General features: G+C 51.8%; 13 protein-coding genes across 13 annotated transcripts; 5 read left to right on the top strand and 8 right to left on the bottom strand.

The window, feature by feature from the left end:
* Nucleotides 1-79: 79 nt before the first annotated feature.
* Nucleotides 80-2764, bottom strand: J4E85_008492 (uncharacterized protein; the record flags this gene model as incomplete). Its single annotated transcript, XM_051472717.1, has 1 exon — nucleotides 80-2764. One exon carries the CDS (start codon nucleotides 2762-2764, stop codon nucleotides 80-82), a length of 2685 nt encoding a protein of 894 aa, XP_051323538.1.
* Nucleotides 2765-4507: 1743 nt separating this feature from the next.
* Nucleotides 4508-5374, top strand: J4E85_008491 (uncharacterized protein; the record flags this gene model as incomplete). The annotated part of the gene is made up of 1 exon (XM_051472716.1): nucleotides 4508-5374. The coding sequence occupies one exon, from the start codon at nucleotides 4508-4510 to the stop codon at nucleotides 5372-5374; it is 867 nt and encodes a 288-aa protein (XP_051323537.1).
* Nucleotides 5375-7692: 2318 nt separating this feature from the next.
* On the bottom strand, nucleotides 7693-8375 carry J4E85_008490 (uncharacterized protein; the record flags this gene model as incomplete). Its single annotated transcript, XM_051472715.1, has 3 exons — nucleotides 7693-7731; nucleotides 7809-8006; nucleotides 8061-8375. The coding sequence occupies 3 exons, from the start codon at nucleotides 8373-8375 to the stop codon at nucleotides 7693-7695; spliced, it is 552 nt and encodes a 183-aa protein (XP_051323536.1).
* A 210-nt stretch (nucleotides 8376-8585) lies between these two features.
* Nucleotides 8586-9295, top strand: CNB1 (Calcineurin subunit B; the record flags this gene model as incomplete). The annotated part of the gene is made up of 4 exons (XM_051472714.1): nucleotides 8586-8637; nucleotides 8715-8767; nucleotides 8821-9117; nucleotides 9173-9295. The coding sequence occupies 4 exons, from the start codon at nucleotides 8586-8588 to the stop codon at nucleotides 9293-9295; spliced, it is 525 nt and encodes a 174-aa protein (XP_051323535.1).
* Nucleotides 9296-10059: 764 nt separating this feature from the next.
* J4E85_008488 (uncharacterized protein) lies at nucleotides 10060-10402 on the bottom strand (the record flags this gene model as incomplete). The annotated part of the gene is made up of 2 exons (XM_051472713.1): nucleotides 10060-10105; nucleotides 10194-10402. The coding sequence occupies 2 exons, from the start codon at nucleotides 10400-10402 to the stop codon at nucleotides 10060-10062; spliced, it is 255 nt and encodes an 84-aa protein (XP_051323534.1).
* Nucleotides 10403-11622: 1220 nt separating this feature from the next.
* Nucleotides 11623-12676, top strand: J4E85_008487 (uncharacterized protein; the record flags this gene model as incomplete). Its single annotated transcript, XM_051472712.1, has 3 exons — nucleotides 11623-11727; nucleotides 11778-12363; nucleotides 12426-12676. The coding sequence occupies 3 exons, from the start codon at nucleotides 11623-11625 to the stop codon at nucleotides 12674-12676; spliced, it is 942 nt and encodes a 313-aa protein (XP_051323533.1).
* An 822-nt stretch (nucleotides 12677-13498) lies between these two features.
* On the top strand, nucleotides 13499-14726 carry J4E85_008486 (uncharacterized protein; the record flags this gene model as incomplete). The annotated part of the gene is made up of 2 exons (XM_051472711.1): nucleotides 13499-13760; nucleotides 13822-14726. The coding sequence occupies 2 exons, from the start codon at nucleotides 13499-13501 to the stop codon at nucleotides 14724-14726; spliced, it is 1167 nt and encodes a 388-aa protein (XP_051323532.1).
* A 131-nt stretch (nucleotides 14727-14857) lies between these two features.
* J4E85_008485 (uncharacterized protein) lies at nucleotides 14858-16608 on the bottom strand (the record flags this gene model as incomplete). The annotated part of the gene is made up of 3 exons (XM_051472710.1): nucleotides 14858-15733; nucleotides 15785-16294; nucleotides 16417-16608. The coding sequence occupies 3 exons, from the start codon at nucleotides 16606-16608 to the stop codon at nucleotides 14858-14860; spliced, it is 1578 nt and encodes a 525-aa protein (XP_051323531.1).
* A 690-nt stretch (nucleotides 16609-17298) lies between these two features.
* On the bottom strand, nucleotides 17299-18515 carry LET1 (26S protease regulatory subunit 8; the record flags this gene model as incomplete). Its single annotated transcript, XM_051472709.1, has 2 exons — nucleotides 17299-18233; nucleotides 18281-18515. 2 exons carry the CDS (start codon nucleotides 18513-18515, stop codon nucleotides 17299-17301), a joined length of 1170 nt encoding a protein of 389 aa, XP_051323530.1.
* Nucleotides 18516-18959: 444 nt separating this feature from the next.
* J4E85_008483 (uncharacterized protein) lies at nucleotides 18960-19990 on the bottom strand (the record flags this gene model as incomplete). Its single annotated transcript, XM_051472708.1, has 4 exons — nucleotides 18960-18991; nucleotides 19018-19338; nucleotides 19387-19939; nucleotides 19988-19990. 4 exons carry the CDS (start codon nucleotides 19988-19990, stop codon nucleotides 18960-18962), a joined length of 909 nt encoding a protein of 302 aa, XP_051323529.1.
* A 426-nt stretch (nucleotides 19991-20416) lies between these two features.
* Nucleotides 20417-21097, bottom strand: J4E85_008482 (uncharacterized protein; the record flags this gene model as incomplete). Its single annotated transcript, XM_051472707.1, has 2 exons — nucleotides 20417-20780; nucleotides 21003-21097. 2 exons carry the CDS (start codon nucleotides 21095-21097, stop codon nucleotides 20417-20419), a joined length of 459 nt encoding a protein of 152 aa, XP_051323528.1.
* A 1587-nt stretch (nucleotides 21098-22684) lies between these two features.
* J4E85_008481 (uncharacterized protein) lies at nucleotides 22685-23136 on the top strand (the record flags this gene model as incomplete). The annotated part of the gene is made up of 2 exons (XM_051472706.1): nucleotides 22685-22735; nucleotides 22759-23136. 2 exons carry the CDS (start codon nucleotides 22685-22687, stop codon nucleotides 23134-23136), a joined length of 429 nt encoding a protein of 142 aa, XP_051323527.1.
* Nucleotides 23137-23696: 560 nt separating this feature from the next.
* J4E85_008480 (uncharacterized protein) lies at nucleotides 23697-25806 on the bottom strand (the record flags this gene model as incomplete). Its single annotated transcript, XM_051472705.1, has 5 exons — nucleotides 23697-24523; nucleotides 24572-24637; nucleotides 24689-24979; nucleotides 25047-25245; nucleotides 25276-25806. 5 exons carry the CDS (start codon nucleotides 25804-25806, stop codon nucleotides 23697-23699), a joined length of 1914 nt encoding a protein of 637 aa, XP_051323526.1.
* Between the last annotated feature and the right edge of the window lie 645 nt (nucleotides 25807-26451).

Here is a 26451-nt window from a genome sequence, read left to right as displayed (position 1 = left end):
GCCCAAAACTCCGACGCTATGCATACACGCTCTACTGAAACATTTGAGCTCTTCCCCCTCATACCACATAAAACTCCACTCAAGACGTCGACTTCGTTAGCAAGAACCCGACATTACACTCCTGTTCCTTCAGCACATCAAGAAACACATCATCATCAATCGCCGCAGCCATATCATCCACGACCCCATCTCCCACATCCTCCTCTCCGTCACTCTTCTTCATTCCCTTGAGGATCTTAGTATCAATATGACGATACTCCATCAACATCCTCAGTTTAGGTTGTTTGGCCGCGCGTCTAGCCTTGATCTTGGCTTCTTGCTCTTCGATGTTGACCTCACTTGCTTTCGTAAGAGTCGGGTAGGGATCTTCGTCCGAATCTTCGATGTCGTCCTCGGGAGCCTCTGCCTCTTCTTCCTCAGCTTCGAGCTTGACTTCTGGTGAGCCCTTGCAGTCGCATGTACAGCCGAGTATGTCGTGGGTCTGGCAACCTTCACGCTCGTCGAGACGGAAGAGATCACGGAGTTCTTCTTGTGAGAAGGAGGAAGCGGAGGCTTTGTTGTCTACGACCGCGTTTGCGAGACCCATTTTCATGACTTGACGTTGGTAGATCTTCTCGTCTAGGCCACCCTGGATGAGGAATCTGTATACTTTGCATGGCAGTTTCTGGCCGTCGCGGTGGATACGTGCCATAGCCTGCAGATCGGTAGCGGGGTTCCAGTCAATGTCGAACAGCACGATGCGCGATGCACCAATGAGGTTAAGTCCGACTCCACCGGATTTTGCAGACAGTAGGAAGGCGAAGGAAGCGGTCTTTGGAGTCTTGTTGAACTTCTCCACGAGTGCTTGGCGTTTGTTGGCTGGTGTGCTGCCATCGAGACGGAGGTAGGTGTACGACAAGGACACCAAGAGCCGCTCGATCATGTCCAGTGTGGTAGTGTAATTCGAAACGATGACGATCTTTTCCTCAGTGGTGGTATAGATCCGATGAACCAGGCTGTCGAGCAGTCGCAGCTTCGCACTCGAAGCACTTGAGCTGAGAATCTTGGGCGGTATCAGTGGGAGAAGCGATTGCAGCATCTCCGATGGCGTATCGTCATTATCTTTCGATGATTTGAGCAACGAAGGGCTGTTGCAGACTTTCTTCAGCACGTTGATGAGCTGTAGCGCAATATCTGTACTTCCCAACGCTATTCTGAATGTTGGTGAGCCCAGTATGGCGCGATAAGCCTCTGCTTGTCCTTTGGTTGGCCTGCAGAAGACAATGTGCTCAGTCTTCGGTGGGAGGTACTTTGCAAGCACTTCTGCTGTACGGCGAATCATGAATTGACTGGTGAGAGTTACGAGCTCCTTCCATCGTGCCTCGCCCTTTTCGAGCTCTGCTTCACTTGCATCTGGCTGACGACTGCGCACGATGGGCACTTCGAAGGAACGCTTGAAAGCTGATCGTTGCCCCAGTAGGCCAGGATTGACGAAGTCAATGGCAGTGAAGAACTCGCCCAGGTCGTTCTGCAGTGGCGTGCCCGATAAGATGATTCGCCGCTCGGTGTTGAGAGACTGGATCGCCTGCATGGCTTTGTTGTTAGCAGTCTTCAGCCTGTGGCCTTCATCTGCAATGACGATATCGACAGTCCCTTGCTTCATTTCCTCTTGCATAACACGCAGCATCTCGTATCCGACGATCATGATGTTGTAGGCTTTGCCCTTTGTGAAGTTGGCAATCTTCTTGTTCTTTGCATCTAGCACGTAGACGCCAATTCTCTCATTGCCCAGCCATTTCCGGAATTCTCGCTTCCAGTTGTCGACCAGGCCGGCGGGGCATACGATAAGGGCTTTCTTGATGACCGGCGAGGCATTGTGTGTCGGGTTCTGCTTCATCAGTGTCCAGAGCAGTGTGATTGTCTGCAGTGTTTTGCCCAGACCCATCTCGTCGGCCATAATTGCACCTTCACCCTCGCATCGCATGCCCATGACACATTCGTATAGGAACTGCACGCCCTCACGTTGATGTTCGCGCAGATGCTTGCTGAGGACCGGATCAACGACCACGTCGACTATCTGCTTGTCTTTCGGGCATGACGTCGGTCGCTTCATGACTAGAGCGTTCGGCGCGTTCGGATCGTGGCGTGGCTGAGGGATCGATGGGTTTCGTTGAGGCATGACGGTATTTGACAATAGAGGCGCCTTGAACTGCTGCTTGCGCTGAGCTGATGGCTTGTAGTCTGGCAGATCCACACCATCGTCACCAGTATCTTTTCTCTTATTTGCTTTCGACTTGGCCGACGAAAGAGGCTTGTATCCTGGTTCCTCGCGCTTCGACTGATCTACAGGCGCAGCTGCAGCCGTCCCCAGGAACATGCGCCCAGCGAGGTAATCAGCCTTGTCGATGGACGCCTCAACTTCCAGCTCCTTGCCACCGATGGATAGCGCGGAGCCTGGCAGCAGCGGTCGGGTACATGCTCCTTTCCCTAATTCTTTTCCTGTCTCGCTATCCGTGAGCGTGGCATAGCCGCCTGCGACGGCAAGTACGCCATCACCATCCCACGTCTTGTTCTTCTTAGTCGTGTATTTCCGCCATAGCACCGTGTAGTAGTTTCCTTCGAGACCCGGGGGCAGGAATTGGGCCGGTGCGGGGGCGTTCAGCGTGTTGAGCGGTTGGCGACTGCCGGCGGAAAGCGCGCTGGACGAGACTCTAGGTTTCTTTTTCAATGGCTCGCCAGTCTCTGAGCGAGGGCGAGCGAGGGTGAGAGGCCGGAAAGGCTTCATGGGTTCGGGTGTTGGGGGGATGGCATGCCGTGGGGTAGGAAAGTGTATGGTGTTGATGGTGGCGAGCGCGACGCGCCTTCCCAAGTTCGGTAAATTACGGCGCGCTATCACGTGATTAACTAACACTTAGGTCTCGCGCTTGCAAGCATGCTGACACCCGTAAACTTGTCCCATATATGTAACATTTTCGCAGGGCTCACGCTTAACGCTCCCCAAGTTCCTTCCATCGCCGGGGAAAGAGCCAACGGCACAGCATATATCGTTCTCGGAAAGTATACGTCCGCAGAACTACATCAAAACTACGTGTAGTCGTGCTACTAAAGTCAACAGACAGCTCATTTCAACAGCCATTCCATCGTTTCCATCTGTATTCCAATCTGAATATTGAAAGTATAGTGCATAAAGCCGGGAAATGACCTAAAGTCAACGTTGTGCCTGTACCGGTTGGCGGACAGAGCAGTCTCGCTCGCAGTTCCCAACGGTGTATTGAAGTCTTCAGCTCCATGATACCAGGTTATCGGATTTGCTTCAATGTCTTCCAGGTTGAATCTACATTGTGGTTCGTGCTGTTAGTGATTGTTTTTCTTGTATGCAGCTGAGAGAATTGGAACTAACCCCCACGGTTGCGGAGCAAGCGACTTGTCGTTATTGTAGCCCGACCAATCCTGCCTTAGCATCTCTTCATAGTTTTTATTCAGAAGGTGGGTGTACTCGACATGGCTCTTTATATTCCTTTGGTGAAATCTTTGGAAGTAGCCTCCTGGGTCACGCAGGGCGGGCATCCAGTCCTTGAATCCTTCGGCGACGCCACTCAATCCTGATATTGCTTTCTTGGCTGCGGAATTTGGGTGACTAATGCCGCACATGATAGATGTCTTTTTGAGTCGGTGTTTAGGGAAATGGTAGGCCGCCGCTAGTGCATACGGCCCCCCTCCACCCACAGAAAGTATCTTGAACACTTGAACGCCGCGATAATCAAGCAGATGCTCGACGTCCCGTATAAAACCCAACATCCCTCGGTCATGCAGTGAGGAATAGCCATAGCCCGGACGATCAATGGCCATGACGCGGATGCCGTGATTTGCAGCAAACAGATGTACGTGCTTCCAGTCAAGTCGACTACCAGGAGTACCGTGAAACAGGACCCAGCATTGCCCCACCTCTGCCAGACGGCCGAGTTGTGCGTAACTCAACATGGCTCCTGAGGGCAAGGTTATCACCTGGCTATCGTAGGGCCAAATTACAGCGGGTAGAAGCGTATTGTCAAATCCACGCTGAGTTGGATTACGCTGAGTTGAAGTTCGCATCGAGCTCAGCTTAGGGTACAAAGGTTTTTTGCTCGAAGCTGATGCGTATCGAAGCCGCGCCTGGCCTATCCGATGTATGTTGCATGATGGACGGTACCAAGATCGTGTCGCCATTATCCGTCGAGCGCCAGCAACGGCGTTTCCAAACTTCGTCTCCATGGTGGTAGTCAGTCAGGTGGCCGGTCCCGCGCACTACTCAATCAAAGAGTGTTTGACGAAAACCAAGAGCTGGCATATCGGGAGGTTTGCAATGAAGGTTCCGAGGTATATGTCGAGATAGACGGAATCCGGGTTGTTGTTGGGCGCGCCTGCATACGCAAGGAACTGTGCCACATCTTGTCTAGTCCACATACGGCAATCCCTTACATCTCAACACATTAACCCACGGCAGTGCATTCTCCGTCTCCTACTACAACACCATATCGAATAGTTTCATATGTCGTCTCAAAACCACGGAGTTGAGCTCTGCCTTAAGCTCAACTTCTGTCCACCAGCCACTCTCTCAATCTCTAATCCCTCGGCATCGCCTCTGAAGCTGATCGCCACCATCCACCAAACCTCCTCGGTCTTCCCAGATAGACCCGTTACTATCTTGACCAAATACTCATGTCTCGACACTACGCCTCGTGAGGATGCGTTCCGCAAGGGCGCTATGCACTCACCGGAACTCGCAATTTCCTCCACCCGACAAGTACATGGCTCTGCAAAAGTGCTTAACCTCCGACCCACAAAGCGCATTACATTCCACCGGATATCAGGCGACCCAGATCTTGCCAAACGCCCTGAGGATCCCGATACCCCTGGATTCACTTTCATCACTGTCCCTCCGGTAGGAAAAGGCTCTGTACAAGTTGCGTGGGAGCTCTCTGCCGAACGGCTCATGTCGAGTCTCGGCGACGACTCAACCTCGCTCCGAGAAAAGCTTGAACATTTTCTACGAGTCGGCGACACCTACCATGTCTGGCCCGGCAGTCTTTCAATTCGATGGTGGTCATTTGGCTCCTTGGAAGACCCGGAAGGCTTGAAAGGCAAGAAAATCTCGCGCTTCAGCTTTTCTGACGATCTGGGGTTGGATAGGGAAAAGGGAGCAGATGAAAGCGGAGAGGTTGTTAGTAAGATGCGAGATCTTATTGATTTGCACAACGTGAACAGCTTGTCTTCGAGAAGCGCCGTGGAAGGAGAAGAGAAGCCGGATATTAAGAAGATGAGGGAGGAAGGGTGGGTTTTCGGAGAACCGCCAGGGCTGTTGAAGATGATCGCGCAAGACGAAGACAAAGTAGCGACTTTCAAGATCGTAGAGTAAGGCGGTTGGCTCGTTAGGCAAGTCTATCAACAGTGCATTAAGACAATATACCTAAGCGATGCATACTTCGTTGTCAATCACGCGCTGCTTGAGATTGATATCGATATTTCCATCTTCCTGTTTGTGATGAGGAATCCGCAAAGTCAAGGGTTCGGGTCAATAGCGGTAAAAGCGAGTATTTGAATTGACTATATGTAATCATTACATATGGCGTAAAATCTGCAACGCACGACGCATCTGGTTCCGTTGTAAAGTCATGTGGTTGTCGTGTGGATGTACGAAGAGCTCAGTGTTTCGTAGTCGATCGCGCATGTATCGCATGCCATCCGGAGGGTTTTGTACGTCCATGCCTCCAGCGAATATAACGATTCGGTTAGCATCTGTGTCCCTAAGCTCGAATCCCCAATAACGATGTGACGCGCAGTAATCATGGACATAGCCTGCAGGAGTGCCATGTCTTGCATACCCCTCGATGATTTTGCGCCCCTGTTCAGTCTTGCGTAACTCTTCGGTGGGCGGATTTAGGGCCGCCATGTTTTTCAAGAATTTCCTACTTACAATGGAGACTCTGAGCTCCATAAGAAAAGGGAACATAGTGAGTAATCTCCATAGATAACGATTCATTGGCCGGCCAGTTGCACTCACCGGCAGGCCAGTCTTTGGTGCATCGATTGGAGCTACGGGAGCTATGAGCAGGGTGCCCTGAACTTGCACTTTGGTACAAATGTGAGTAAAAGCAAGAGCGTATGGGCCGCCACCCACAGCACCAATGACTTTATATTGTTCATACCCAACATGATCCATCAACCTTTGAACATCATGGGCGTGTTTTGTTACCATGTAATTCTTGTCGATTGTAGATAAGCCATAACCTGGCCTTTCTGGACAAATGAGGGTGACGCCATTTTTCAATGCCCACTCGTGCAACATACGATAGTCAAGACGCGAGCCAGGAGTACCATGGAATGCAACAAAGACGGCTGCTTTCGGATGTCTGCTGCCATATATCGCATACCCAAGTTGACGTCCGTCAGGGAGCGTGAAAGTCTGTGAGTCGCCAGGAGACATGCAATAGGATGGAGAAATTTGAAGGTTACCACGTCGGTATGTTGTTGAGGGAGCCGTCTGTTCTCGCTGAGATAGTGGCGGTTGTGGCGGTTGTGGCGGTGGTGACGGTGGTGACGGTGGTGACGGTTGTGGAAGGTTCGATAATTGAGAGTCGATTGGACGGGAGCGAATGGAAGCAGTAGAGACCACTTTATGGTTACTCAGACCAACACGGGGGCCTATGGTGGTACCGGGAGGTCGTTTTGAAATGGAATCGTGAACTTTCTGGTTGGCCTGCGACGACTTTGGTAAGGCTGACAATAAGGATTTGGCTTTCGGACTTTTGTCGACGGTAGTAGGTTTTTGGGAAGGTGGAACTTGGCCCCTTGAGTTCGATGTAGATGATACCAAGCGGGTGCGACTGATGTTTATTACGGTATTGAACCGCAAGTTACGATTGCGGGGCATTCCCCTGGATAGGATGAGATACACCGGCATGGTTCTACTTCAAATCCGGCACTAACGATACGACGGAGTGGAGAGATTGTTAGATTGAGATGGCAAGTATTGCTGTTTGAAGTAATAGAAAGTAGGAGAGGCGCGAGGAAGATTTCCAAGAATGAGGTGAGAACGAGGGTGGATTTGTCGGATTGGAGGGGCGCCCGTGCCGCAATCCGCATTTATCTAACAATACAATATGCAGTTGCTAACTCCCGCGAAGCGGCCCTGCAAGGTGTAATTTTCGCGAAGCGACTACCTATACCCTCTATATTGCTTTATATACCCCTTTTATACTTTATTATAGCTTGTTGCTGCTGCTAGAGGGGGTATAAGACGCCTCTTTTTAGCTGTGCGCTGCTCTACATTTAGCCTTAGCAGATAGAGCGGGTATACATACTTCTGTGGCCGGCCTACCTATTCACCTGCGTGGCTTGGCCTATCACCTGGCATTACCCGATGGACGCCACCCGCGGAACTAAGGAGTCTGAGGTGCATTGTTAGGACCACCTCATACCAGGGAAAAACTGAACAGGTCTGCAGACTACATTGACCCAAAACCTTGCAAAGGAGGTGACCCAAAGTCAACGTAGGCTCAAGGCTGTTCAGTTTTTCCCTAGGTTGGCGTGGGACAGAGTTAGCAATGCGAGTCACACTAAGTGGTCTGGTTTGGTCATTGGAGTGTTTTCGTTACGCCCAAAGGGGCCTGCTCAAACCTATAACATTTAGGTGCAGGTATGGCTGAATAGGGAGAGAGCTACGAATCATAGCATTCAATCTTGAGCAGCGCTGGAGAACTCTCCTTCGTAATACTAAAAGATCATTAGCGTTGGGATCCCACACTTCAAACATATGTTCGGCGCCGGACTTTCAAGAAGGCCACACTTACCTCCGTCACGTTCTTCGCCAATTTGGTATCCCTCAATTTGGACTTTGCATTCGGTATCGTCCAGTTGTTGACTCCCCACCACCATCTCCGTATCCGCGCACCAACGCCGTGTCCACTAAACTTGGTCGATCGGTTCCAATGCCGCCAGCCGTTCAGTAGGAGAGTCCATAGCACGCCTTGCGCGAAGCACATGATGACCTATGCCGCTGATTAGCGAAACTTCCCATATGCTCCATTCTTATCTCCTCGTACCTGATCTCGTAATGTGATCCATGCCACACCCTGCCATCCCTCTGCTTGCTCGATGCTCTTTAGGTAACTTTGTTCGAATCGAAGGTCTGGTAGCGGGGGCATCGTCTTCTGGCGCGGTACCGGATCTAATACGCTGACTGGTATTTCATCTTCGCCGACTTCCGAGCTATCGGGATCTGGGTGTTCATTGAGGGTGACGGGCTGCTTCTGGGATGCGGCGGTCGAAGGGTTCAGGTCGTGGCGTACGGATGGGTGTCGGTTGATGGATGCGCCCTGTAGCACTGAGCCAACTTCGGTGGGTATCTCTGAGTCCATTGCGTCTGAATCTACGCCGCGACGTGAGGCTCGAGCAGAGTGTTGAATGTTGATGCGCGGAAGGGAAGGTGGAGTCTTGGCGGTTGACGTCGGGGCGCGGTGCCTGCCTTTAGCGCGGTTGGACCCTAGCGGCGGCGACCAGCAGCCCCACGACATCGAGACACGACAATATCCTCCACTTCCAATTCCTACCCCAGATAAATCGCCAGAATGGGTAACCAACAGTCCGGGCTGCTCGACAACATAGCCTCCGGGTCTAACTGTACGTAAGCGGCGAAAGAGGAGGCATACGCGAAGGGGCGTCTGCGGGGCTGAGAATAGCTTGCTAACAGCATGTAGTTGACCGCGAGGAGGTTGACCGCCTAAGGAAACGGTTTATGAAGCTGGACAAGGTGCGCGATCAGCATCATACGCAATAGCTGAATGCTTGGCTAACTCAGTCCAGGACAACTCTGGTACCATCGAGCGCGACGAATTCCTAGCCCTCCCCCAAATCTCCTCGAACCCTCTCGCAACACGCATGATCGCTATCTTCGATGAAGATGGTGGCGGCGATGTCGACTTCCAAGAATTCGTTTCCGGTCTCTCAGCTTTCAGTAGCAAGGGCAACAAGGAGGAGAAGCTGCGATTCGCATTCCGCGTATACGACATCGACCGCGACGGCTACATCAGCAATGGCGAGCTCTTCATAGTACTGAAGATGATGGTTGGAAGCAACCTGAAGGACCAACAGCTGCAACAGGTGCGTCCAATACATATTGGAAGCTATATGGCGGAGACGTCTAACAAACACATAGATTGTCGACAAGACCATCATGGAGGCCGATCTAGACCGCGACGGCAAGATCAGCTTCGAAGAGTTCACAAAGATGGTCGAGAACACGGACGTTTCTATGAGCATGACCCTGGACCAGTTCTAAGCGCTTTTTCTATTACGAATGCGACGGCATCTCCAGGCACGAGGGTTTCCTTGGCGAGGCGTTCATGGTGTTGCGGGCACACTCGGGAACGGGCTCGACAGTATTCGATATTCCTCAATTCAGACCCGACATCTTTGGTCAACTCTATTTCACAAACGTGGATGCTGGCGCGAATCATGACAAATTACCATTGATCGCATTCGAAGATACTAATTTCGCATTGACAAGAACAGCTGCTTATGTTCGTGTACAGGATCACTTCTTGCCGCCAGCTCTACAAGAATCTCTTCCCGATATATCCACCACTACCGAAACCCAGACTAAACCCCGGCATCCCAATCGCCGCATAAACCACAATAACAAAGTGAATACCAGCCGCAATACACAGCCCCGCACCTTCCCAACTGCCAGCTTCGATGCTCACCTCGCCCTCTCCACCACCGACGGCATGATGGCCCAGCAGAAGTCCGATCTCATGCAACGCCTTCGCACTAGCCATCGCACACAACGCGCCCGCAACACCCAGAGCCGCACTGACCCCTAACAGGAACTTCGAAGCCTTCTCGTTTCGGCCACCTCGTTCGCGGAAGATGAAGTAGTATATCAACGAGATGAGGAAGAGCGATGAGGCGATTGCGGGAAGAGGATATAAAGAGGATTTCTGGAGTGCCAGGGCGGAAGCGAGAACAGGGTGCGTCATCGGTATGCTGGAAAGACCTGGTGGTGTGTCTCCTGGAAAACATTCCAGCGGGGCTGGTGTGGGGTTATCGCTTGGCGCCGTGGTGTTTGGTGGAAAGGAGGCGCAGAGGCCTTTGAAGATGTTAGTCACCCCGAACCGCATTCTAACTCTACAGTCATCTGCAGAGCGTGGACTCAACGCAGATACATACCGAAATACCCTATCCGCACTGCAACAGGCGGCTGTCCAGCAGTCCCATTCTGCGATATCATAACCCAATACAGACTCTCGATACCAGCACCTGTGCTTATGCAGCCGAGGAGAACGAAGAGGTATATGATCAGGGAGATGAGGGTGAAGATGCAGACGAAGAAGGTTTTGTTCAGGATCCGGTCCTTGAGGAAGTTTGCTACGAGGAAGGGGAGCATGGTGACTATGGTGGTGATACGTGCGTGCTGGGGTGAGGTATGAAGAGTAATGGGGGCTAGAGGGAGGTGATGCTGTTTTGTGGTATTTATTGCTGGAGAGGAGATGGTGTTTCGGTGATGGGGTGGCTTCAAGGGATGGGTGTGAACCTTTTGGCTATGTGATTTGAGTGTGATGAAGGGGTGAGGGTTGTGACATGTTGGCTATACGAGGCTCGAGTGAATGGGTCGTCTACATCACTGAGAATATTCTTGTGTCTATGCTATGCTATAGATACGACCACAACAGCAGAAGGAGACACGGGCACCGAGTCGTTTCTGATTGCATCACCTCGCGCGGGTGTTCGTCGGCTGTTGGGCGCTTTCTCTGATACGGAGACGCTCGATCTATTCCACGTACTTTCTTCGTTGCGCACTATCTGGAAGACAGTGTCAGAGAACATGAGAGGCTACGTTGTGGGAAAGAATTGTTTGGGGGAAGACGAGTCTCCGTGATGGGAGAAGGTCATGAATGCTACGAGCGGGATCCGTGGACAGCGCGATCAGGTGTTTCCAGGACAAATAGTCGCGGTCCAGGACGAAAACTGTGGTACCGGACGAACAACGTTTGTCAGCGAAAACGAGGTGTATGTACTGTAGGTACGCAGCTGGAAATCCAAGGACATTTGTCCATTGAAGTTTCCAGTTTACGGTGATATCACCGGCGTACGACGCTCAACTAGGCTTAGTCTAACCCATATGGGGCTAGCGCACATATTCCAAGCCTTTCCCCGCCCTGATTTCGCCCTTTTCGCACTTTGTGAATTTCCGAGAGTCCGGCACGGCGCCGCAACTCACATACTGAGGGCTTACACTGATGTCTTGTGGTAGTCACGTCATGCGCCTTGCCAAGGTCTTCATGCTGGAACAGCGGCTTCCCACTGGACGGGACATTTGCGAGTGGATATTTGCAGCCGCGTAGCTTCTATCGACGTCTACGAGCATCACCATGTCGCTATGCCAAGGTACACGGTAACGGATAGTCAACACAGTTCTTGTAGAAGTGAATCCTTCGGCCGGATTTCGTCCACATGCTGGCCACCTGGGCATATAAGGTCTACTGCGATGGCCTTGAAAGATCAGAAACTGCTCTACCAACTCTCGGTAGCTTCTGCAATCGTATCATCTCGTACTAACTTCCAACTTTATTCTTTCCATCAACTATCGTCAATCGAAACTCAGCCATGGTCACCGTAGCAGTTGCCGGAGGCACCGGCGGCATTGGCCGTACAATCGTCGAAGAACTCGTTCGACAAGGCAAACACCAAGTTTTGATCCTAAGCCGAAGTGTAGGAACACAAAACCCATCTGAATTGGCATATCACTGAACAGCATCCAGGCAAGCAAGATACCCGGCCTCGAATCCATCCAAGTCCTCGAAACAAACTACGACGACGTCGCATCAATGAAAGAGCTACTCCAGAAGAACAACATCGAAATCGTCATATCCGCCCTCCGCCTCTTCGACAAACCAGGCGCAGATTCACAGATGAATCTCATCCGCGCCGCCATCGATGCCAGCAACGTAAAGCGCTTCATGCCCAGCGAATACGGAGTCAACTACTCTCAACCCGGCATCCTCGACGTATATCCTTCCGCAAAATGGTGGCTTGACGCCGCCGATCTACTGCGCAGCTCCCACCTCGACTTCACACGCGTTTTCTTGGGCTGGTATTCCGATTACTTTGCTATACCACACGTCAAGTCCAACATGAAGCCTTTCAACTACGCTTTGGACTTCAAGAATAAGAAGGCGGTGCTGCCAGGTGATGGCAATTCGGCGGTCTCGTTTATTCATTCGACGGATTTGGCGAAGTATATTGTTGCTACGTTGGATGACGAGAAGAAATGGCCTGAGATTAGTCCTTTTGCGTCTGATGCGTTGACGTGGAAGAGGGCTGTTGAGTTGGCGGAGAAGGTTACGGGTACGTATTCTTATTCCTCACATCGTGGCGATTGGGGACAAGGCTGACATGTTGATTGACAGGCACGAAATGGGACATCACCTACGATACCATCGATAAGTTGGAGAAGGGTCAAGCGACGGTGCTCGAGCAACCAGAAGGCTCATACGATTTTCCTCCGGAGTTCATTCAACCCTTGGTCGTCGAGTTCAGCATGTTGGCTGTACGTGTGAACATGGATGCCTCGAAGGATGGATTGAGAAACCATGAGTTTCCCCAGATTCATCCCATTGGTGTCGAGGAGTTGATGCAGAAGGCTTGGGGAAGCAAATGATGAGATCAATATGACATTGTGCGGGCTGGAGTCGAGCTCGCAAGTGATCTTCGCCTTTTAGAGAATCGGTCGTACATCAATCGCAATGTAAAGATCAACAATAAGTTCGACGGAGCTGACGACAACTCGTATACGCATAAGTCTTGAAGACGACGCTGATGATAACCAATGGGAGAGATTTGATTACTGCTGATTCGGGCTGTTGGCAGTGCTTGGCGTTTCCCGTTTCCCCGTAACCCACTTCGTTCAGCCGCCTCGTCGGGGGAGACTTCGTTGTTTGATTCGTTTCAATCTTCCGGGCAGACGTATCCAGACCCACTTCGCATGGGTATGGCCGCGTTATACAGTAAGACGAATAGTACTGTATGTGGTACGAAGGGGTTAGAGTTTCGTACAACGACGAGCTATTCTAGGCGACACTTGGATTGTTGACTGCCGCGTCATATACCGTGATGAAGCTTTGGTATGGTTAATGAAGTGGCGATGGCTATAGTGCGCAACTTGACAGGATACGATGACAAGAGTCAACATGGTTAGGTAGGGGTAAGATCCCCCATGTACGAAATGTGTGTGAGACATACACTGAAATCGTACATTATCACTTAAGGTCTACATGTAGGGATATGAAGCTATTGGTATATCTTATGCAGTTCTTATGAGATATGTACTGGTGTATAAAGGCAGTGAGTATCAACGCAAAGTCTATATCTCCATCATCATCATTTCTCCGGTTTCGCAAGCTGGCCGTATCAAATCATTGTACCTCGAAGTCGTTCATCCGGTCGTACCAACTACTGTCTTTATTAAATCTGGCAATCGAACATGGTCAACCTCGCCTTCGTCCTGACCAGCGCTACTGCTGCCACATCTCTCTTTAGCACTGTCTTAGCTCACCCCGGCGAGACACACGACCGTGCCAGGATCAAACGCGAGATCGAAGCTCGTGGCTTGCGGGCTGCCGCAGCGAAACGTTCTCTGGCTAGATGTCAAGATACGCTCAAGCACCGAAGCTTGATGCAGCGTTCTGAAGAACGTCGCGCAAGCACCCTGGATGAGCTTCGTCGGAAGCGTGGAATCATTGCCAGTATGCTCTCACCCAATGTCTAAACCTTGTTCCCAAAAGCGATTCCTAAATCAGAATGCAGAGCCCAAAAAGTACCGTCGCGACTTAAAGCAACTCCAAGAATTCGAAAAGGTCAACCACAACATGACCGACACTCTAGATTACACGCCCGACACTCTCCCCAGCACCATCTTCGCCGCAAACACCTCCTGCATCCTTACCCCCGAACTCACCTTCGGACCCTACTACGTCACGGGCGAAATGATCCGAAAAAACGTAGTCGAAGACCAAAAGGGCATAGACCTCTACCTCGAAGTGCAATACGTCGACATCACCACCTGCGAGCCCGTCCCCCACCTCTACGTCGACATATGGAACACCAACGCTACGGGGTACTACAGCGGCGTTGAAAACGGGCAAGGCGGGCTAAACACCACCTTTCTGCGCGGCGTCCAAATAACTGATGCCGATGGCGTCGTAGCGTTCGAAACCTTGTTTCCAGGCCATTACACCGATCGCGCAACACACACGCACCTTCTCGTCAAGTCTAATGTAACTGTCCGCTCAAACGGCACCACGGGCGCCGATGGCACTATCGCACATGCCGGTCAGATTTTCTATCCTGAAGACCTCAAGGCTGAGGTTGAAGCTACGGAACCTTATATCTTCAGCACGCAGCCGTATATCACCAACGACAACGATTTCCTGTCGGTTGTGCAGGCTGATGACGATTTTGATCCGTTTCCTCAGTACGTGTATCTGGGTGACCGCGTCGAGGATGGGTTGATGGCTTGGATTCAGATTGGGATTAATACTACGGCTGATCATAATGATGATCAGATGTTTGGTGTTGCTGCGGATTATCAGGCGGGTGGTGGTGTTGCGAATCAGAATCAGACGGGTGCGGATTTGATTGGTGGGCCGGGTGCTAATGGGACTACGTCGTCGGGTGCTGTTTCCTCTGGGGCTACCCCAGGGGCTGTTTGAGACTTCATTATGGTGACTACTTGCATATTCGTTCTTGTACTTTCTTTGTAGAAGCCCCGTTCTAAGTACATAGATGCATTCACACTATCCACGCATCTGTGTCGTTCAAAACACTCTTGACGCCAGCCCATTTACATACTCGCTTTTCCCCTACTCTCGAAAGGCAGTATAAGCACCAAGATACCCGCAGCGATAAACAACGCCCCACTAACATAAACTGGCGCACTGGTCTCCAAATCCGCAAACATCGCCACTATAGGCGCCATAATACCAAACACCCTGTTCGCACTCGCCGTAATAGCATTGCCTGTACCGCGATCTTTGGTCGGAAAGATCTCAGGCGTATACGCATACAAGACCGCATACATGATGTTACTCATGAAGTTGTAGGCGCAGTTCCATCCTAAGAGGGCGTTGGAAGTGAGCGCCGTTGTGGAACATAAGAGAAAGACGCCAGTGAGGACTGTAGAGAGGGCTAGTGTGCCTTTGCGACCGACATGCGGTGTTTCGACGAGTACTGCGCCGAGGATGCATCCTGGTACGCCAAGCACGGCGATGATGAGACTGTTGCGGTAGGTGATGTACGTCGAGCCGTCACCGAAATCGGCGCCGCGGGTGGCTTGGATGTAGGGTAGGAAGGCGTTGTAGAGGGGGTAGCCGAGGCCGATGAATGCCCAGACGAGTGTGATGGTGCTAGTTGAGAAGGCTAGTTTCTTGGTCGCGAAAAGGGCTTTGACGTGCGAGCTATCTAGCTTCTGAAGCTTGCGTTTGACAGCTGCGGAGGCAGTGCTGGTTTGTTGGACGGTACCAGGGAGGGCGAAGTTATTGCATGATTCTAATTCTTCAAGTGTGAGGGTGCATTCTTTTCTGTTTCGGCGCGCGACTTCGTGGACGATGCGGACGGCGTCTGCGTCTCGGCCTTTGCCCATCAGGAATTTGGGGGACTCGAAGATTGTGAAGAAGACGAAGCGGCCAATGAACATTAGGAGAGCGACGCCTCCCATGACCTTTGGAAAATATTAGCAGATACTTCCAACAATGTAAAACTCAGTACTCACGATCATGAAGTACCGCCATCCCATATTTTCTCCTCTCGTGCAGTTTGTATCCGTCTGCTGACAGGTGAGGTTTCCAAGCAACGGCCATGCTACAAGCGTGGCAAAGACTTGCGCGAGCGCCCAGTAGATCGACAAAATCGTAAGCAGATACTGATGGCTCCCAGGCAAGAACTCCAGGAAAATCGCTGAATCCACAGGCAGGTTTCCGCCCACACCAACAGACCAAAGAGCCGCGAACGTGCCAATAGCACCGAAATTGGGGCTACTCGCTGCTATCATTCCGAACACAGCCGTGATACCAATAGTGAGGTTGAATGCCCATCGTCTTCCGAAGATGTCGCAGCCAAATCCCCAGAAGACGGCGCCGAAAAGAAGTCCGATGTTTTGTGAGAGGGAGAGCAGCGGTGGGCGTGTGGGGTTGAATTCGTTGGTGATGGGTGTAAAAATTAGGGATGTTACTATCGGCCAGAGATTGTCCATTGCCCAGCCAAATCCAATCACAATGAAGAGCTGGAGGAGGTCAGTTTGTTGGACTGGAGTGTATCGAGATGAAGGACGAGTATGGGGGAAAGGTTTCTTGTGTGAAGTATGTTCACGATAGATGTGGGAGTAACGATGAGATAAGTACTCACCTGCCATTGATACCTCCCCATACCTATATCCTGCATGGCCTTGTTGAGCATCTTCGCTTTGGCTTCGTACACGGGGTCCAACGACCCATCTTCCAAAACGCTCACCGGCGCTTCTCCATCTCTTGCAACGGTTTGCGCCGAGGGTTCCTTGTAACCGTGCGATTCATCCATTTTTACTGGCGATTCGGCCATGATTTCTTTTCGCCCTTCGAAGCCGGCTGCGAGCGCAAAGAATGTAAGAGTGGAGGTTAAGCTAGATCGCAGTAAACACAGACAGCCGGGTCAAGTCAAGGTAACAGGTGGCGAGGCACAACAGGCATTAGCGTCGCTAAAGAACTTAGTGAATGGAGGATCTTTAACGGAATAGTATTTGATTGAACCAGTGGGTTGGGAAACTGCATGGTTAGTGTGACGACTTATAATGTTCCTTGTCGCGCAATCGGGCTTCCCGCTCGCGCAATACCATGCGGAGGAAGGTACCACCACCACGATGGGCGGGGTATCTCCAGGGCGAACGCCATGGTAGTACTGCGTCCACAACTCTGGTCCACACACGCGATAAGGGATTGAAGCCGTTGCGACTGTCCTGTGGTAGGCGATAAGCGATGTCAAGATGGTTACGATCTGCAGTGCATGCGAGGTGGTGTGGGAGATGGCGGGCTAGGTTCTGACGGGAGTTACTCCGCGCTAGTATGACGTGCCGTCACACTTGAGCTGACCATGCGAGATCCACGTCGACCATATTAGGAATCTTGAAGGTCGGTAGTCATTATTTGTTTGTACCAAGAATCTACACGTCTATGTTTGGTGTACATAATCTCGACGTAAACACCAGCAATACATAATGCAGGCCAGCGCAGTAGCATAACCACGTACCATGGTCTACTTCCACAGCTTGCTCAAACTGGTCGCCTTGTCGTCGTGCTTGTTCAGCACCTTTGCAGTCGCCAGATCGAAGTCCTCCTGTGTGACGTGCACTCTCCTCTCCCTGAGGGCGTACATACCAGCCTCAGTGCACACACCCTTCAGCTCAGCACCTGAACATCCGTTCATCTTCTCCGCGACCTTTGTCAGGTTGATACCACGCGTCAAGTTCATGCTCCTAGAGTGAATGCGCAGAATGTCGGCACGCGCCTCGACGGTTGGCGGTGGGAACTCGATCTTTCGGTCGATACGTCCGGGTCGCAGAAGGGCGGGGTCTAGGATGTCCAGTCGGTTGGTCGCCATGATGATCTTGATGTTCTTGGTTGGCTCGAAACCATCCAGCTGGTTCAGCAACTCCAACATAGTTCGCTGGACCTCTGAATCACCACCTGAGCTTCCCTCCACTCGACTTGATCCAATGCTGTCAATCTCGTCCATGAAGATAATGCTGGGTGCGTGTTCTCGTGCCATGACGAAGAGTTCACGTACCATGCGGCTACCCTCACCAATGTACTTCTGTACCAACTCGCTACCAGACACTCGAATGAACTTGCAGTCAGCGTGATGTGCGACCGCACGTGCAAGCAGTGTCTTTCCTGTTCCAGGAGGACCGTATAGCAGAACACCCTTGGGCTGAGCGATACCGAGCGATTCGAAGAGTTCGGGATGTTGCAGACCCAGCTCGATGACTTCCTTGATCTCCTTGATCTGCTGATCCAGACCACCAATCATGTCGTATGTGCTGTCGGGCACCTTCTCGACCATCATGAGGGAGACGAGGGGATCGACGGACGAGGGAAGGAGCTTCTCGAGCTTGTAGGAGTCACTGAGGAGAGTGACGCGCTTTCCGGCGGTGAGTTTGCTGATATCTACGCTGTCCGCGACATCGACGACTGCCTTGATTAGTCTTGATCCCATCTATGCTTAAAGTGATACATACCATATTTGCCCTCGGGGTGGACCTTCACAAGCACCTTCTTGGTACCCATGACCTTTACCACCTCTCCGACGTATGATCCCGGTTGCTGTAGAAGGCCGAGCTCTTCTCGCAATAACCGTACTCTTGAGTTGTAGTCATTGCGCTGGGCTTCAAGTCGTCGTAGCTTGGCCTGTCCCTGTATGATCTCGAGCTTCATCGTCTCGATCTTGTTGTGGAAGAAGGTGTCGAGCGCCATGGCTGTGGCGGGCGCCGGCGGCGATGTTTAGGCTAGGGTTTTGTTTGGGGCAGGGTTGAATGCAAGGAAGTCGTGTAGTGAGCGACGGCGAAGACGGTGGAGTAAAGGTTGCGGGTGAGATAGCGATGGCGACTGGTGCACCTTGGTGTTGACGCCCGTGACGGCGTGGAAGCTTCCGAAGCTGGCCATTGTCGGATTAAGGTTACGCCGGGCCACTAGCGCATACGCGTTGGAGGAAGGAGCACACGCGCCGACAGGTCTTACCACAGCAACGTTTTTCACCGACTCTCAATCATACATTGATTATTCACATTTGCATTTCCTGCATTATTGCACAGTCGACAGATTCTCGTAAGAAAACACACGATTATCAGCATGATCCGCTTCTGGCATCGCCGAAGGCCACACAGCCACCAACTCCAAATCTCCATCCGTCCTAACGCCTCACGTCTTCCTTAACGCGTGCTTACTGGTCTCTGTCGCGATGGTACTGCGATCTTACTTTGCCGGTCGAGCATCATCGAGAATATGTCCCGCGATATAGGGTAGTTGACCTGGCAACTCTGGTCTTCAGCTACGTTGTCCTGGATCTTGAGACGATCTATGTCTTTCCACATATCCTGTTCGAGAGCAGCATTCACTTGCAGAGCCTGGTTCCGCGCTGTGTTCCGCGTGATGATGCGCTCGGTCTTGACCGGCAACTCGCGAGGTGATATTTCGGAATCATCAACGAGCGTCTCGTCTCCGCTATCTTCGCCATCGCCATTGATCTCCTTGTCAAGAGCTCTGAGATCTGCAAGAGTCAATGGCATCGTGCCATCATCTACGACTGTCAGTTGAAGTGGACAGGTTACGGTGGCGCAGAACTTACTTGATGGACTTCGGCCCTTCAACAATCGTGCAATTCGTAACCCCTCGCAGTTGGGAACACGCTCCCTCAAGAAAGCGTCTATTCGCTTTATAACTTCCGCATTGACTACGGCCTCCTTTCCAATAGTACGTATTACTCCGATGTGGGCGACCTGGATGCGCAAAATAAGCAGGGTCTTGACTTGGACCAGCTCATCCATGATGGAACCAAGCTTCTTCTCATCCGCTGAGCCATGGACCAGCTGACGCGCTAATTGGTTGACCTTGCTTGCCGTCTTGGGGTCGAGCGTCTCAAGCAATTCGGCCAACTTGTTCTGCACAGCTTGAAGTCGGACGAGCTCGGTAGCAACAGTAGGGATTTGCAGGTCCTCTTCATCGTCTATTATACCGATGATCGTCTTGATACTCTCGAGCTCGCTACGGTGTCGAGCCAAGACTTCAGCAAGAGCTTTCTGACGAGCGTTTGCCCTGCGTAGGCGATCGAAGATTCGGAAGGCTTGCTCCACAAGTTGTGTGGTAGCTTGGATCGCGGCGAAAACAGCCAGTACTTCAGCCTGTTACGACACTTCAGCTGGGCCTTCCTGAAGGAGCAGTGTACTTACCATGGTCTTTAGTGGAAAGATTGCGCTGTTGCAGAAGAAGAGATTATCACGGCTTGCGCTGACAGATCAAAGGGCGCAATACCGCACTTATCTTCAGCTGAACTTATCCGGACCACCTTTGGGGCGCAGTGTCAGTTGTGAGTCGACCGTGATTGCGGTTGGTCCGGTGAAGTTCGCATCATGCATGCATGCGAGATCGCAGCCAGTGATTCGCCATCGCGAAGCGACCTGCAGCCATAAATGCACCCCAAAAGCAACTCATGTTCGCGCTGTATCGGCGTCCAATGGGGTCGACGATCTTTTTGCGGGGTGTGGTCACAGGCTGACAGTACTCGCACACGATGCCACGTCCTGCCAGGGTTCGAGACGGCAGAAGGGTGTGGGTTGTGCGCAGATCGAATTGCCGATTTTGTTTCTTCCCATGTCCGTTCAGCGCAGGACCGAGCCAGTACCGAAGAGGAGATCAAACCGGCCTTGCTTGACAACGAAGAATCGATACACGACAAAGGCGTCTTTCCCTTCCTGCGAGTGACAAGCGAGCTCGACATATTCGTTTGTGGACGGCAGGTGGATGCGACTCGAGGCAGTCTCTACTGTGGACGTTGAGGCTTTGTACACTGTAAGGCCAAGTCGGCGTACAATCTTGTGCGCGATGAAGTTGTTGGCCATGGTTGGCCGGAATATGGCGCGAACAAAGTGTCGGCTGTCGCTCGTGCAGGATTCGAGCATCAAATTCTGTCCTTGCAGGACTGATGGGTCAGAAGCGCTCTTCTGCTCGTTGTCAGCCGCCACCCTGCACCAAGTCGCGCGACGTTCTTTGCTTACTGGAACTTGTGCAGAGAACTTCGCGGATACTCTGGATGAAGACGGAGCTTCCAGTACTTGTTGCACATCGAACGTCTTCTCTCTGCATCTGCTCGGTTGTGCTGATCTGGCTCCGGTGGACACGACGAACAAGTTCCCACTTGTCAATGTCAGAGGCATGCTGGGCGCAAGGTGTTGGAGTCCAACTTACATGTTAAGATTGTAGATGTTTTCGGCCACATGTCCATTTATCTGAACAGCATTGCCGCTGGAGACATTTCGGCTAACAGATGTCGTTGTCGCCATGATTTGTTTGTCCTCCAGAACACGGCTGGACGTAGACGTCGACAACATATTCGATACGCTCTCTGGAAAACATTAGCTGGGACGATCCTTCCTATGGGACTGATTCTACGCGCAGGCCTCAGCAATCGGGACGGAGGAAGGCTGTGAAGCTGTGATTGGAACGAGCATCTTGTCAGCCGGGCGGGGTACGAAAACGCCGTGACCGGTGTGCTGCGGACTGCATACAACTGCTCCAGGTTTGCTGGGTGGTGTTTCGCAGCCCTGTTCAAACTTGCAGATCCGGTCAACCCAGAGCGGCAAAGCGCATACTGAAGCGAGAGATTGCCCTGATATCGATGTATCAATAAGCGCTTCTGGGTTCATGAGCGAATCTTCGGCCTGCGCCCCCATCATCGTCTGCCTTGCCGCCAGGTTCGTATCACGCGCAATGCGCTTCGTACGGTCATCTTTTCCTTACCTCCTCACGCTGCGGCAACGATGAGCGACATTGATCGAGTGCGCCTCGGCTAGCGCTGCTCTCCGCAGCCGTCCAAACCCCGTTCGTGCGACAACAGTAAGCCCCACCCACATGCGGCCGACTGCTTCGACTGCGCATCATGAACCACTATGGTACACACCAGTTAGTCACCCAGCTGGTTGGCGATAGCCCAGGGAAGGCCATCGACATCCTCACAAGGTGTTGCGAAGACCCCAAGATCCTCGAAGAAGTAACTTCCTACCTTTTACAACCAAAGGCGAGGCAATACGGGACACCCACTCCTCCCGCGAACAGATTCGATATCACATTCGCGCCACCTCTTTCACCAACTTCACATAGTTCACATAACACTGGGACCCCACCTCCGCGCCAGAGGCTGCCCCGCCGCCTTTCATCAACGACTTATCCACTGAGCCCTCCTGGGACAGCATCATCGGTGACATCACACTCTACTAGAGATGGAGGCGGCTCGGGGGAGTACATTCTGCTTCCAACTTTCGTTGGAGGTAAAGTGGATGAACTGAGGGTCCGGATGAAGACCGCGCCGATCACATACAGCGTGATACGTGATGACGTTGTTGGCAAGCGAAATCTTGAGGATTCTTTCAGCCTGAGTCCGGCCGAAGTAGCACATGTTCAGGTGCCACATCGCGTATCGGGCGGAGTCCAAACAGTACCAGTGTCCTGGTCCATCGACCTGACATGGCGCCGACCTCATTCTGACTCGACGCACAGCACTGTGTTCTACTTGGTGCCTAAAGAAGTGCTGGACATTGATATGTGTCTCGGATACGATGACTCAGGCGATGCAAGCCCAGGTGTGTATATCGTGCAACGACTATCACGTTAGGCCATTTGGCTGATTAGATGCGATCTTTGGCTAGAATTCACACCAACCATAATCCCTCAACCGCAAGCTCGACAAGCACCTCATTTCCCTGAATACAAGCAGGAAATGCGTCCTCATGCGCCGACACCACCTTCAGCATCGTACCATCGTTCAGCGATGACCCAGAACGAATCCCACCGCGCAAGCCCCGTTTTCCATCAAGACGGGCAACACCACCCATATCATATCGTCGAGCCCTTCCTTGCCCGACAACAGTCATATGGCGCGGCAATGGGGGCCCACCAACCCTCGCCCGCCCATACCGTTTTGGGTTCGCACATCGAGCATCCACAGCCTCTCCGACCCAGCCCTGCGTCCGCAACCCCCGCCCGAGATACCGATCCCAACAAAGCTGCCGATAGAATCAGGTTGAGCCTCGTGTGGGACGCGACGACCCTGAATGTATGGCTAGATCTCAATGCGCACGGCGAGGCTTTCTACAAGGCCTTCCAACAGCAGGCTACAAAGCAGCGCAAGGACATACTAGATCGAGCAACGATGACGATATTGTTGAAGAAAGACAAGAGTATCCCCGACGAGGAGGCTTACGCACTTTCTCTGGACGAGGATGACTTGGAAGCGGACTGGGAGACGACTCTGGAATGGCTCGATGCGAATAGGAGAGATAAGTCGCCGCATATTTGCGGGGTGGTGGAGATGGACGATGGGTGAAGGGGCAACTACTCGCTCTGGGCTTTTGGTCCTGGAGTTGATGCCACAATACCTACGCCCAATGTTGCTTGACGTAACGAGCGACCTCAAAGAGACCGCCAGGGCTCTTGCCGTTCCCCGTACATGCGACCAAGGCTTGCACATCCTTACATCACATATTCACAACGAAAGAGGTGAGTGTCATGTGCTGGATTGAAACGAAGTTCGACGAGATCTAATCAGTTGTAGCACAAAGCAACGAGGCTCATGGCAAGGATGAGTCCTGTTACTGCACTGTTCAACACTGAACATGGCCATGGCTGTACTTTCCACGATTACATGTATCAAAGATCCGTAAAACCCATCTCCGCGGCGCGGAAGAGAAGCTGGGCGACGAGGTCGGATAATCGTCGCGCTTGGACACTCTGCCGGCACTGATCAAGCCCCAAAAGAACAATAGAGAATGCGATGCTATCTGTCTTAGTTCGCGCGATCAAGATCCAGCTCATGCTTCATAGATATACGGCGTTCTGCAACAAGAGTGGCACATATCCCGAAGCTGATATTTCATGTACGCTCGTCTAGTCAATCCTCTCAAATCCGTCCGTTGAACCATCTAGATGCTCGGGCACATCAAGCAGGACCATCGGCTTCTTCGGAGACGAAAACAGCTCCGACCATGCCGACGCCGTTGCAAGAACCCTTAGAACTCCACCCGACGTTCCGTCTGCTGCCTTGTTGAATGATCTCACGAGCTTTCTCATATTCTTCATGAAATCATCCATCTCGTCCCCCCACTTCTCATCGTAGAAGTCGACAGCGTCAATGAGGATGAAGATCGCTTTATACTCCTTCCGCAGCTCGCGTAACAGTCGCACCACCGCTATTGTGTATGTTTTGAAACACAGGTTTTCCATGTTCGCGACATCATCGTGGCTCAGAAAAGAAAGTAGAGGGAGTCCGTCCTCGTCTTTAGATCCGTGCGCGTCGCATGAAGCGAGCAGTTGTATGAAGAAGGCTCGTAGCATGAGTGCTGGCCCAGAGCGTACACTGCTGAGCCCACAAAAGAATGGAAGGACAAGTGTGCGCGGCGTGCTTTCCAGTTTCTCGTAAAGAAGCGCTATCAGGAAACTCAGCGGAGAAGTGTTCTCGAGCTCGCCGTGTCCCTGGATACACAGTATCTGAGACTTGCCTCTGCCGCCTAGCCAATTCTGGAACTCGGTTGTGTTCCCCACCCAGCCTGCGCGGTTCTGATATCTTGTCCGACTGTTCAGCCCGTCCTTGAGCACCGTGGAGAGCTCTGCTACATGTGTATGCTCGGAGTAATTCAGCTCCAGCTCCTTCATAAGATGCTCTGGAGTGACTGCCGTCTTTACGACTCGATCTTCAAGCTCGCTTATCCTTCGCTCTACGCGCGGGTCAGTTTGCTGCACATGGCAGACGTGCTCCAACTTACTGTCGCTTGCTGCGCTCAGTCGTTGCTGTTTCAATTCTTCAGTGAGTTTTTTCAACTCGTTGTTCCCTTCTCAACGTCAGCCACACGCCGATACGATTAGGAAGACTTGTGGCTTACACTGAGCATTCTTGATCACGTCATCGAGATGATCCTTGAGGGCGTTGAAGCCATCGCTGACTTGTCCACTGACTTTTTCGACGTGTTCGTCGACGCGGTGTATGTCTTCGTGCATTTCATGGGTCCGAGAATCGATCTCCATTGCTGTTAAAAGTGTGGCTTTCTGACACCAAGCTAGGTATAACCGGGTTTCTTCTAGGAAGAGGCTCTTGGACTGTCGGATGCTGTCGACACACTTATCGATCCCTTTTGCGTAGTTCTTGTTCTTCGATAGACTGTCTTTGGCATGTTCTATATAGATCAGTACAAGACCTGCGCTCTAGATGTATGTTCGGCAGTGTAGGTAGACCCGACTTACTCCAGGAAGACTGCTTATACCAGTCAATGATGTTTACCAGTGCTATGAGAAGACTGGTGTAAATACCGTTCACACACAGCTGTATGGTATTAAACCCCGGATAGAGCGTCTGGTACTGCTCGCACTTGTTCACGATATCTGGGACCTCTTGTAGCAGATCTGCCATCTTCTGGCGGACTTGAGAGTGACCTGTCATAGCCTACCCAACTGTCAGCCTTTGGATACATACGTACATGGCATTACGAACAGTCAAGATCAGTGTCAGTCCTCCGCACAGAGTTTTGTACTGCCCGTCTGGTAAAAGGCCGATGAAAGCCTGGATAGACTCTGCCTTGTCTCCAACAGTGTGAAATTTACTGCGAATGAGGTCCCATGTCGTCTCTTTTTTGTTGTATTGTTTCACCACGTCCTGGAGGAGATCAGTGATCTCTTGCCAATCATGGCAAGAGTCGAGATCAAAGCTTGCTATCTTCTCATCCTTGGACATCTCCTCCTTCAAGGCCAAAAGGGCGTTAGAGAAGCTTGTTGTGGTCGCAACTACTCTCAGTTTGCTCTTTCGCAATTCCTCGTCGCTAGTTGAAGGTGCTCCATTCAACGCGACCGGGCGGTCTACAAACCTTTGACGGCTCGTGTCAAAAGTGACTGGTAGTTCTCCGCGCTCATCGCGGAATCCATCATGTCGATTTTCGATATAGTCAACTGAAATGGGCTGTGTGGATGGACAAGGAAATCCGGCTTCGACCCGTTGGTTGGTCGACATGGCTCCTTCGAAGAAGCGCGGAACTTACTGCAAAGGCTTCCCAATCTATGGTAGACAGAAGCGCAATTGATGTAATCGCGAAGTCATAGAATGCTTTCCCAACATCCAGAAGTGGGCACCGACAGCTACCCAATTTTTGAGACAAAGCTGAAGGCTTCATGCTGACACGCATACCTAGATAGGCATGTGCATTACCAATGGAATAAGCAGATAGCACACCCATAGCCATGCAGCTCGCTTCAATCAGGTATTTCCGGTGACTGCGTTCAGCTCACAATGCCTAGATTCGATACGCCCGCCATGCGGGGGCCACGTAGCTCCGCATTGTCGATGTTTAACAACCTGGTCCTACCTGATCTCGTAATAGGTCTTAGACGAATTTCATATGGTGAGTAATCCATGCATACGTTGCAACCAATTGCAAGTTCTGTGACTACTTAGGTGTGAACGTGGACGACCTGTCGGGAGCGCCAGAGCGCGACCTCGCGAGTGCAGCGGCTGTACCCACCCGCTAACATCCTGGCACCCTGCGAACCGGCTCGTATCATCAGTGCATGCTACCGCGTCACGATAAGCTGAGTATTACGTGCCGGCTGAACTTCAGCTTGATTTTTCTCAAGACGCGTATTGTGCATCGTCAAGCGA

Source organism: Alternaria conjuncta (assembly GCF_024043145.1).
Source record: "Alternaria conjuncta strain BMP 0040 chromosome Unknown scaffold_13, whole genome shotgun sequence".
NCBI classification, from domain to species: Eukaryota; Fungi; Ascomycota; class Dothideomycetes; order Pleosporales; family Pleosporaceae; genus Alternaria; species Alternaria conjuncta.
The sequence above is the reverse complement of the archived record's forward strand: the minus strand, read 5'-3'. Positions and strand labels throughout refer to the sequence as shown.